This window comes from Magallana gigas, chromosome 7, assembly GCF_963853765.1.
Source record: "Magallana gigas chromosome 7, xbMagGiga1.1, whole genome shotgun sequence".
Classification (NCBI taxonomy): domain Eukaryota; kingdom Metazoa; phylum Mollusca; class Bivalvia; order Ostreida; family Ostreidae; genus Magallana; species Magallana gigas.
The window spans coordinates 23,502,359-23,515,714 of NC_088859.1; the positions used below are offsets into that span (position 1 = coordinate 23,502,359).

The 13,356-nt window shown below is 32.7% G+C and overlaps 1 protein-coding gene across 1 annotated transcript in view; it reads right to left on the reverse strand.

Annotated features, from left to right (window-relative positions):
• LOC105325916 (protein bicaudal C homolog 1-A) overlaps nucleotides 1–13,356 on the reverse strand; it is a 294,873-nt gene that overhangs the window by 23,756 nt on the left and 257,761 nt on the right. Inside the window, exon 17 of the mRNA XM_034458287.2 lies at nucleotides 4,569–4,723. Coding sequence (XP_034314178.2) covers nucleotides 4,569–4,723 — 155 coding nt within the window. The remainder of the gene's footprint in view (nucleotides 1–4,568; nucleotides 4,724–13,356) is intronic.

The window sequence follows — 13,356 nt, forward strand, 5'->3', positions numbered from 1 at the left end:
ATGAAAGAGCTCAAAGCATAAGAAAAATAAATTCAAAAGCTTTGTACTTTTTATGTATATCATGAAAACATGTTTTGTCAGCAAAAGTCAACAGATACATTGAACATGTAAAGTGTAATAAGAAGTCCGAAAAGATAGTTTTATACACATTTATTTTTCAAAGCATATGAATGCACTAGCTCGCTAGTAATTTTGCCAGATTATACTTTTCAGTTGTAAAGTAAGTAATTTCACTTTAATAATTTTCTTTTTGCTTGACAATAAGATTACTCTTTTGCTGAGCATTGTGTCTCTCCTAAAATAAACTTATTAACAATTTTTAATAGCCTATTTAAAAGAAACAAACACATACTGTACTTTGCATGTACCTGAAAACTAGCATGGGTAACAATGGATTACAAAAATTATTTTTTTTCAAAAGCTATTAAATAAATTGTCTTAAAAACGGAACTCCTCCGCAGCTGTCACTACTTTGGTTTCCATGTTGAAAATATACACTATACCAAATTTCGCTTGATTATATGGCGTAAATCATCTACACCAAGTGTACAACAGTGTACACAAATCAAGCCGGCCTATATGATAATAATATTTAGATATCTTATTTATTTATTAATAAAAAATTATCTTTCAAGATTCATGAGGTTTTTTTTATCTTTGATATGCTGTAGCCAGTGATAATAAGATACTTATCATGGCAATATCATGATAAAATATCATATCATAAGATAAAAAAAATGATACAATACCATAATGATCATAATTCTTTACAATATAACATTATATACCGGTAAATAGTGCCTGTTTGGGAGGAAACCATTGTCAACCGAAGCGAAGTGGAGGTTGATAATGGTTTTTCGAGGGGTGTCAATTTCAACTGTTATCCTCCCAAACAGGCACTATTTATTTTATTATACTGAATGTCTTAATTTTAAAGAAAACTTTACTGCCTTTTATAGGAATGACCTGAATTCTTCGGCGAACCGTACGTGCATAATTTAAAGATATAATCATCAGAGGGCACCTGCTCCAAAAATGTTAACCAGCTCTAATAAGAGGCCAACATCGCTCACCTGAGCAACAATGGCTTTATACGGGTGTTCAAAGGATATTGTGCCATATGGCCCCTCGGTAAAAAAAACAAAAAAAGAATATCATAAAGTAAACTGTATCCAAATTTTACACTTATTTTCCTACACTTAATCTTTGACATTGTACCCTTATGAAATACCATTTTTACCAAAAACAAGATCCTATGCAAGATATAAAACTGAATTTTTGGTAGGGGTACACCGTTAACTTCCAATTCCCTTTATTTTCGTTCTGCCCCCTCACTTTATAAAACGATCAAATTATATATGAGAATATGCATATAGGCACAAATTCATCTTCAACTACATTGTACTAGCTAGTTATTATGTTTTATTGAAAAAATTCCTACATGTGAAAAAAAAAAATTGTACCACAAGGCGCTCAAATATAACCAACCATTACGTAGAGATCGTACCAAATTACCAATAGAATGTACCGGTATAGTATTTATAATATAATATCTTGTTAAAGCATCAGATTTTGCGCATTTTACGCAGGTAAACAATTAACTGTCTGATTTACCGGTCTATATTTAATTCCATACGTAAAAATTCCAAAATACAGGCGATAGTTCCCCTCAAATTAAAAAGCAAAATTAATGAAAATGAAACAAAATTCAAAACAACCTAAAACCACTTTCACAAGTGAAAATGTCAACGCACTTAAAGATTTAACCTCAATTTACTTAACGAAATCGGCACGAATATATTTAGCATGTTTCAAGTATCCGTTCGCACGTAAACTGTTGCACAACAAGCAAATTCATCTTTGTCAATTTGACCCATCATGCATCAACAATCAAACATGGCTGCTTTAAACAAAGAACTTTCGTTTTCGATATAGAATACCGAACCTGAAGTTATAAACTGATTGACGGCGATTATCTCTTTAATTTTATTTTCGTAAATTACACAAATTTGAACAGAATTCGCCAATAATTTTTGTGATTTATATTTTCCTTTCCATAAGGATTATTTATGCAAAATTACGTTGAATTTTACTCAGTAGTTCTTGAGAAGAAGAATTTTTAAAATGCACCCTCCTTTTTCTACAGTTTCGAGGTTTTCTCCTTTTTAAATGAAGATCGGTCTTTCATTGTTGCAATTTATAATCATCTTTCTATAGGGATGCTTTGTGCCAAATTTAGTTGAAATTGGCCAAGTGGTTATAGAGAAGAAGGCTAAGATGTGAAAAGATGGACGACGGACAAAATGTTATCAGAAAAGCTCACTTGAGCTTTCAGCTCAGGTGAGCTAAAAACATTAACCTCCTTTAGCATCCGAAAACCTTTACCTCAGATTCAGCATACAAACCTGTTTGGTGCATCAGTGTCATAAGACGCACCATGCTTGGTGCAGTTAGGACCAGTAGTAACTTAGATATTGCTATCAAAGGGCACCTGCACCAAAATCTTTAACCTGCTTCAAAAACCTTAACCTGCTCCAGCATCTGAAATTCAGGACCCAAATTCAGCGTCCAAGTCTTTCAAGTCCATACGTAGGTCATTATAGCATTTTGTTATACTTTCATGTTAAATACTGAAATCTGATTGGTTAAGACGCAGTTCATAATCTGTTCTATTACCCTCAGCGTTAGCAACACACTTAGCAACGGGTAACATTAAAAATTGTTACATGCGCGAAAATTATGCATGCACGGTTCGCTGTAGAATTCACGTTATTCCTATATAAAAGCAGTAAAATTTTCTTAAAAAATTAAGACATTCAGTATAACAAAATAAATAGTGCCTGTTTGGGAGGATAACAGTTGAAATCGACACCCCTCAACCTCCGTTTCGCATTGGTTGACAATGGTTTTCTCGGGGTGTCAATTTCAACTGGTACCCTCCCAAACAGGCACTATTTATATAATGTCATTCGTTTGTTAAGTGTTACATGTAATTGTCGCGCTTGTAGGGTTATCAATTAGTGTATAATAAAATAAATAGTGCCTGTTTGGGAGGGTTACAGTTAAAATTGAAACCCCTGGAACACAATTGTCAAACCTCCGCTTTGCGACGGTTGACAATGGTTTTCAGGGGGTGTCAATTTTAACTGTAACACTCCCAAACAAGCTCTATTTATACGAAGTTGTACTTGCAAGTTAAAATTTACAGTTACTGAAAAATAAACCAGGCAATGTTAACATACATTTGTAAATGACGTCAGTGAAAGCAGGGACAGGCGCAAATAGTTTAAAATCACACAGACTGTTCTTTGCTCATTGAATAACATTATTCAGTTTATTGTGAAGAAATTTGTCAGAAACTGTTTGAACAAATATATTTTACATTTCATGAGTTGCTCAGACTGTAATAGCACATTTTTTTCATCACAAAAAGCTTGCAGCAAAAATGTAGATCCACCGTAAAACAGGTTGACACGTCGTGAAATCCATTAGATGTTTACACCATGTGTCTTCACATATTTACTTACAAAAAATCTGTATTGAAAATCTTTGAAACATTAACATGAGCTACGTAAAATAAAGAGTTTTGGTTTGTTAATATACATGTAAAACTGAGTAAAATTGTGACTTGATCTGCATGTGAATTGAACAATCCAAGATTTAAGTTAGTGTGTTTGAGCAGAAGTGAGCAGAATTAGAGTATCAACATTAGTAGTATATACTGTCTGATGAATTTTGAGGTAAAGTAATGTTCCTAAAGACTGAGAACACTTACAAATTAAGGTTAATCACATACTAGTATTAGTAAAAAATTACACAAGTTTGTGCCATAAATTGCAGTACATGGACACTTGTAAAAGTAAGTGTGCCATTAATTGATGGAAGTTCAATAAAATGCAATTTCTTCACATTTTTGTTAGTATTTGTTGTGAATTCTTTGGAATAAGCTAAATTGATTGATGAAGCACTATGCTGAAAAATGAAACTTGGAATCTGTTTAAAATATCTATGGACAACAGTATGTTTTTGTTTACAACATAAAAAAGCAAGAAGCGATTATTGAGAGTACTCTTGGTCAACTATTGCAGGGATTCAGTTTTTACAGTTCTGATACATAAACGTCACAGCTGGCAGTTGGTGAAAGTGGATTGGTAAAATAGCAATACCGCGGAAAAGTGGGTGGGTTCCAAATCCGCTAATTAAAATGATTCTTCTATAAATTGCAATCCGTGATTCAAACTGTTTAAATGTTACATGTACATCAAATAGTGTCATCACTCATTGACATCAGCCGAAGTGTAAACTTTCAAGCGCGATCTGCATTAATAGTATTTTTAAAAATCAGGACTGATGGACTGACAATCAGAATGGCTAACAGATGGGTCTAAACCATTACACTTCCTGCAACTTGTTGTGTGGCGTATAGTAATTGTGTCTTTCAATGTTTTTTTAACAGATTGAGACCTTAAAATTATATTTCTTTTATGAATTAAGGGATTTTGATTACTAGATAATTCAAACTTCAGAAATTCAGGATAATGATAGGTCTTAAAAGCCTTGAAACTGACCTCCTGTTGTCTGAAAAGATCACTATATTTTCCAAGGCCAAGTTTGCTGAAAAGTTCTGGAAGGTCAGCATGGTCAGTGTCCCAAAAACTGGCTGCCGGTGGAAGGGTAGCACTGTCCACATGGTTACTGCTGCTAAGATAGTCATTGTAGTCACCTGTCAACAAATTATTAAAATTTAAAAAATATCAAACAAAGCAAGATGCAAGTACAGTTGAAGAATTCTTGGAATGGTGACCATCATGAAGGGGACATTTTAATGAAAATCATTTTCAGGTATCTATTTGACTTAACTCCTGACTTATAAAGCTAGTGCAAGACACTCACTCACTCACTCACTCTTTCATTCACCCACTCACTCAGTCACATTTTACTGGTGTGGTATAATGTATACAGAGCCATGAGGATAAAAAAAAAGGTTCAGGTAAAGATTTTAAAAAGAGGTCTGTAGCAACCTCTAATGATGCAGTTTCCACTATGATATGAAGTTGCAAAAGTGGTCAGACTTCTGACCGTCAATGATATCTTTAACGTACTACCTCGCCGTCCATTAACGATACAATTTCAAAATTATATCATTTAAGGTCAAAATTCACGTCCACTAATGACATATGAAAAACAAGAGGCCCATGGGGCCACATCGCTCACCTGATCAACAATGGCTTTATATGGGTTGACAAAGGATATGGGCCACTCGGTAGAAAAACAAAAAAAGAATACCATAAAATAAACTGTATCCAAATTTTACACTTATTTTCCTACACTTAATCTTTGACCTTTTACCCTTATGAAATACCATTTTTACCAAAAACAAGAGATGTTTGTGAAACACTTATGCCCCCCCTCCCTTGGAAACACCCACAAAGAAAATGAACGTAAACTGCAAATAACTGGAATTTTTTCTTAAGTCCAAGGGATATAACTCTGTCGAAAATTGCTCTATCATACCCAAAATCAAACTTGACCTAGATGTTATTTAGATAAATCTGTATATTAAATTTCATATCAATATGTGTACCCTCTGCGAAGAAAATGAGCGGAATCTGCAAAAGACTGGAATTTTTCTATGTCCAAGAGCCATAACTCTGTCGACAATTGCTCGATTGTACCCAATATCGAACCTAGATATTATCATGATAAACCTGTATACCAAATTTCATTTCAATATGTTCATCCTCTGCCAAGAAAATGAACGGAAACTGTTGGTGGACCGACCGAACGACCGACAAAGCAATATGCCCTCCCTTCTTTGAAGGGGGGCATAATAAGATCCTATGCAAGATAAAAAACTAAATTGTTGGTAGGGGTACACTTTTAAAGCAATATGAGCTGTATTTTTTTAGAATTTTATTTTGCTGCAAAAACCTGCTAGTATGTTAAGTCTGCATATAACTTAAGAGCATGTCTACGAGAAAACCATGCAAATATGGAAAAAAGCTGCGGCAGCAAGTCTCAAGAATGAACAGAAATTTATCATGGATTTAAAGGATACCCATCTAGAGTCAGATATATGATGTTTGTTTTTGCACTGGATGTTTCTATTTATAGTAACGGCCAGTATTGCATTCTGGTTAATTAGCCTCTAAAATCCAGAAAAGTTAAGAGAAAAATTGTCAAATTCAATAATTAATTACAAAATGTATAAACAATGTTTGAAAAAAATAAGACCATATTCTTAAAGAGGAAGTTCAAACCTTTAATCGTTGCATATTTTTTTTCATATTTCTATTTACACCATGAAGTCCCAAGGGTGTGAATGTTGGCAGGATGGCAAGAAATGATAATTAAACATTTTTGTCAATTTTTCAGAAAGAATTTCTCAGAAAATGGCGCATTAATTTTTGAAATTTTGTGTTAATAAGAAACTGTTTGATGTATTGTTACAAATATATAAAATCCATCTTTGGACTCTCAAGGACTAAAAAGTAATAAATTAACAAAAACATCCCATTTTCAAATAAAATAAAAATTTGTTGGTTTTTGAAATTTTATTTTACAAGCGATGTTAATCCACTCAAGTCAACATTTGTAATTAAAAATGAAAAAAACACCCTATTTTGCTTTTGATTAAAAAAAAATTAGTTGTTATAATTGTTTCTCAAAGAATTCTTATTCATTACATTTGCATTTCATTACTACTGTTAGATTTGTCACCCCTGTTCCGCTCTTCTGTAGAGAAGGTAAACTAGTCAGAATGTTGACAAAGCTATACAAGTTCAAGTTCAGGTTAAGTATTGAGAAATGCTGTGAGTGTTGTTAATATATGTTATGATATTGAATGATTTTAATTGCACAAAAATTGCCCAATCTTGTTAGTGTTATTCACTATATCACATATTGAAGTTTGATGGAGACTTGTATCTAATCTATAAACTGCTATTTTCTGTCCCGATATAATTAAGCAGCACATTTGGACGAACTTTAATCAAAATATACAAACTTGTGATAGAAGTGCAATTAAAATAGATGAAGGGAAAATTTTCCAAGATAATCTCATTCACAGGTTATCATATTTTACTCGAAAAAATCCACAAAAGCGAGAACTGATTTCTTACAAAGATTTAATTTATAATGGGGTATGTTGAAAATGACAGTTGTCCTACGGACTCGGTTTGACCTGAGCGTAGCCTGGTCACGCTAAGATTATTCTTTCTATGTTGAAATAATTCGGAATTCACTAGGAATGCCTCGTGCAATTTTTCATCGTTATCATCGGAGTCTGTTGCAATAGACATCACATTTCTATACGTGTACATTTCACTGGCCATCTAAAAACTACCCTTCAGATGTTAAGGTTAGACTTCATGGAATCTTGAAATGACGGGAAGGGGGCCAGGGTTTTTAAAGTTCTTGAGAATGTAACACAGTAAGTACATCTAAAATAAATAAAGAGCTTACTCCCTACCTCTCAGTCTCTATTAGCAGTTTATCTCCTCTTGGAAAATAATAAAGTTTGTACCTTTTCTTAAAATTAAAATATAGTTGTAAAGGAAAAAATGAGGTGTGAGATTACCCTTTCCCCCGGGGATCTCAACCTGCAAAAACCGCATATAAATATAAACATAAACTACCGGTATAAAAAAAAGTTATCCCAAATATTAATATAGACATCATAACTTGTTTTTGTGGGATTGTTATTTGGGATGTTATTTAATTATAACCCATCATAAGAAGACCTGGTCCCAGAGTTATGAAGCAGTCTAATAAAAAAGTCAAAATTTTTACACTCTCTTATTGTCTTGTGATTAAAAAAAATGAAAAAATGAAATGCTAATAAAATGTGTCTCTATATTATATTACGCTGATATTTACAAATTTTAAGCATAATTTATAATGTATCATATTTTCTATTAACATTTTTTCAGGCTTAATATCGGGTCCCTCTACCCCTCAAACAATAAAAGTCCAATCCTTTATACTGTCAAACAAAAATAATAACCAAATCTACCTTATTCTACGATCATTTAATGTGATGGACATACATTTGCGATTGGTTCCACACCACTTCGACATTTTAAAAAATCGTCTGTTAAATTCAACAAAGATATGTTTAATCTTTTTTTTTTCATGGAGGTGATCCTTTTGTTGTTTGTTTTTGTTTGTTTGCTTGTTTCGCGGTTTTTTTGTTTGGTTTGGGTTTTTTTTTGGGGGGGGGGGCTTTGAAATTTGGTCCTACTTCCTGAATTAAAAGATCACCAGTTCAAGTATAAAAAAACGAAAAGATGAATACATAATACATGTATCACTATGTTTATCAAACAAGTTTGGATTTTTTAAAAAGCTTACCGTCTTTAGAGCAACCCCCCCCCCCCCCCCACACACACACACACACACGGATTAACGGATTAGGATTTTGAAGATTTTGGGAAACTTAAAATTTTTTTTTTTTTTTTTGCTTGTGAAGATTTTTTGGATGAGCCCCCCCCCCCCCCCCCACACTTTCAAAAACGATGCTACGTGCCTGAATACGCATGCTCGACTCCATAGTGGGGGATTCTGGGAATACTTTACTACTGTAGATAAACTGTACCATTTGAATTTCGTTATCATATTCACATGAAGTTTTGTGTTTTATTGTAAAAGTCAAAAAGTAACAATACCTAAAGGTCTTATCTTAAATTCTTAAATTCCTTCAAGTTCGGAAAACAACTTCGGATATGTTTTCCGAGCTTGCCGGAAAGGCCCGAGAAGACTGATACGATTGCTACAAAACAGTACCAATGGTTCTTGAAAATTTTCACCTCGAAATTGAAATTACAGTAACTACATAATGATTAAGGCAATAAGCTATGTCAATGCCGATGTGACGTCAACCGTAGAGTCACAATTCTAAATTGAGACCCCACTCCAGCACAATTCCAATTCCTGTAATTATTCATTCGTGTATCTAATGGGCACTCTTCTTGTCTTAATGTGTAGCACTGGCAAATAAGTCCACTTCAACTTACAGGTATATTCATATTCCCATTTTCCCATGATTTCTCATGTTTTAATGGCATTGATTTAAAAAAAAACCTGAAATATGTTGAAGCAACCCTTCAGTTCAGTAAAATATTGTTTGGCTCGCGAATATGTCGGGTTTTTTCCCCATAATATACATGTGACAATGTAAAGCTAACGCCAAACTACAGATTCTGGAGAGTTTTAAAAGTATAAAAATGTCCAACTTTAAGACAATATATTTGCAAAATTATTGAGAGTCCAAAGACAGATTTTTGATATATTGTAAAGATAAATGTCCTTTTATAACTAGAAACAGATTTAGTGAATTTAAAGTGCCATTTTTTGACTTTTAAGCATTTAAAAAATGTATATTTTTACAATTTTACAAAAAGTTGGAAACATGCCAGATTCGTGACCTATCTGCACTTAACAGAAAGAATATATGGGGATTCTCACAAAATGAATTACACAACTGTATCTTGTTAGTGTTAACTCTAAATGACTTTTTTAATTCGTATTTAAACTAAACTCAGAATTCTTAACAATAATTTGGTGAATTATACAAAATTTTATTCTTAAAAGGGTCAAAATGCTATTTTTAGTAACAGTGCTGCAGAACCAAGTTTAGACTGACCACATCAAAAAAAAATTTGTGGCAAATTAATTCATATAGATGCACACTGTTACACACAAAATATGAAGTTGATCAGAGAACCTTGCTCCCACCACCTTTTGCATGGTTTTCTCGTAGACATGCTCTTAAGGAGGCTGGGCGGTCGAAATATAATGTAATATTAAACCATCAGATTTATTTGAAAATCTTATATGCGATTTCTGAAGCTATCAACTACTATTTGATAAAGAAAAATTTCATATATTTTAATATAAAATTTTATCATTTTCTATTATTTTTATATGGAGCTCTTCTTTTAAAGGAGATCAATATTGTCTAAAATGGCAGCCACCCCCCAGCCCCCTTAAACTTTCATGATAAATAAGATTTGAAAAAATCATTAATTTTTGTCAAAGGAAACATTTCTCTTCTAAGGAATATATATATAGCAAATCAATTTTTGTACAGGTTGACAATAATTCAATTTTGCTCCAAATAAAGCTTCTTAACGGCCTTTACCACAAAAATATGGCTAACAGAAATTCAAAAACAATGATATTTTTGTCATTTTAGTAGAAAAGAACATTTTAGTAAAAAAAAAAATTCACCATGAAAAATGCAGCTCGTATTGCTTTAACTTCCAATTTCCTTTATTTTAGTTATGCCCCCTCACTTTATAAAACAATCAAATTATATATGAGAATATGCATATAGGTACATATTCATCTTCAACTACATTGTACTAGCTAGTTATTGTATTTTATTTAAAAAATTCATATGTGTGAAAGAGGAAAATTGTACCTCAATGCGCTCAAATTAAAAACATTCAAAAATTTAATTGGTCTTCCGCATTATAAATGATTGTTGTTTACCAGGCGTGAACTCGTGCTATGTTTCATAACCTTTTTTACTTGATTGATGAATACACTAGAATGAAAAATGTTGTCATGTCATATGTAAAAGAGCTATTACATGTACATGTATAATCAATGCATAGGCGTCGGAACTGCGTGGAGGGGGAGGGCCCCCCCCCCCCCCCCCCCCCGTTTTTTTTGCAAAGTTAGACATAGCCGTACTCAAAATCTTTTTTTTTGGCTTGTCAAGATTTCTGATAAGGTTTAGCCCCCCCCCCCACCCCTCTCAATGAGCATCGGACTGCAATGTCTTGACAGGCATATCGCTCTATTTTACTAAGGCCCACCCTTTATTTTCATCTTTATTCAAAATCAGCATTAACAAATGGCAACAAATCGAGGTGATTATATCTGCTGTAATTTTTTCTTAAGAACAGCGATAATACATTTATCCCTGTAACAGTAATGTTTTAAACTGTTTTAAAGAGGTTGTTTTTATTTAATTGTGTCTGGAAAAACAAAAAAGTTGGTGTTGATTCATTGTATAAGGAGGGGGCCCCAAAAAGTTGTTACAGACACAGCTGAATATGGTTAGTAAAGAGAAAATTGTAAACAATTAAAACAGTGTTTCATGCACTATAAAAACAAAGGAAGAGCAAAATTTATTTTTCATAATAATTATATATATACCTATATATTTCTAGCAGCAATAACAATCTCCGTTTAGACTGAAAATGCAGAGCATCTTAACAAAACATGTTGCATTATAATCAACCATTACGTAGAGATTGTACCAAATTACCAATAGAATGTATAGTATTTATAACATAATATGTTATCACTTGAGCTTTCAGCTAATACTATATCCAATCCTCAGTAATGAATCGGCCTTTTATATAGACAAAGGACGAGTGCACTTATGGGCCCCGGTAAAAAGTGAAAAAAATAAAGATTCAAATTAATTTTTTCCCCTAACATTATCTATTGATATCTATTCCATAAGAATTAACAAGTTTTAGCGCTGAATTTATTGTATATAAAAATCACGAAGCAATAAAACAGAATAGGGGTCAGCAGACACTCGTGATTTTGTATAGTAAATCGAGGACGGGCGTTCATTTCAAAGCCTTTGTTTACTGTCAGCCTAATCGAGTACAAACTTGTGGAAAAGACAAAATATGCATTATACATTTAGAAAACTCCTGTGAAAGTAAGAAGTTTGTACTTCATTAGGCTGGTACCTAAAAAATGAAAAATGTATGAAAATTTGAAGGTTTTTCCTATAGCAAGTGTAAGCTATTACCTGCGTAACCCATGTTTGAACCCACGCATGGAATAAATTATTTCAAACAATCACGTGGGTTCTACCCAGGTAAACTTTCGTCAAATGTGCTCACTGTAAAACACTGACACGTTTTAAATCGCTTTCCATCATCTTTGTATGGTCAGGAATGTTTGTTTGGTCACTATGGTAATATGCAACTTCAAAGCTCTATTCGATTTTTTTAGACGTAAAATAATGCATAAAGTATAATTCTGCAAACGTGCCAATTAATCCACCAACAGAGCAATGTTGATTTAAATGTCTCCTCCTTCTGATTTAAATAGACACAATTCAAGTAGGTTCGGTTCGATTTTTCCGGATTTAGATTATTTATAGGCATTTAAAAATTCTCAATTTTTTAAACTGTATGCTAAGTTTGGTAAATTTAAGCATGCATATATAAATCAGAAGTATCCATCAGTGCTTAACTATTATGAGAAAAAAGCAATTTGTTGATATTTTCTACATAAAAACGGCACTGAAAAAGGGCCCATTCTCTATAGCTTAAGTGCACTTGTTCTTTATTAGTCTTCTTGTGTTAATATTATGATCAGTTATTCAACAAAATGCTTGGCTAAGTGGTTGCATGGATATCTACTACATATAGGTAAAGGAGTTGAAATCCATCCATTAAGCAACACCATCAACTAGGCCTAATGCAATACATGAATAAAGATATATATCGTTATTGGTCAATGATGTACTCTTTTAGATTGTTTAAAAAAAAATCTAACTCATACTTTTCTTAACTAACAAAGCGAGAAATACATATGACTAGTACATATAGCTGCATGACTTATCCAGTGGTTATAGTCTAGGCAAGACTATCCACTTTGAATAATGAAATTAAAATTTACCACTATCGAGCAACAATGTACTTAGACTGTCTTCTTTGTTTATAATCAATCTGATACTAATAATAATCTCAGTCAACAAAGAAATAGATAGAGAGAGGGTTCAAGAAATAGTTCAAGTGCATCAACTGATATAATAGAAATTATTTCATTAAACAATTAATGTACTACATGTTTTGCTTTATATTTCATATCGTAAATTGATTTGAATTTTGACCAGTTAAATAGTTTAGAACTTAGTTTAGAACTTGCATCAATAATGGACGATTGGGTAGTACGTTAATGATAAAATTATATCATTAATGATTATGATTCTGTCCTCTAATGCAACTTTATATCATTAGAAGATGTATCATTAGAGGTTACTACATAGGCACAAGCTTATGAGAACACAGAAACACAACTCAAATGTGCGCTGCTCGTATTTCGAGTGATAAGGACCCACTCTGTCTAATAAGTGAATTAACAGCAAAACGCCTGTGGGCCACAACGCTCACCTAAACAGCAAATCCTTGTATCATTTTATTTCGAATCTTTAAAATAAGAAAGTCTTATTTCATTATAATCTAAGATTTGACAATACAATGACAAACATAATTACAATATTGATATTTTCCCCCTTTTTGTACTTTCATGTTGAGATTTACACCAATCTTAAGGCCCTAGTATTGGTTTGGGAATAACAGATTTTATAAACTATTA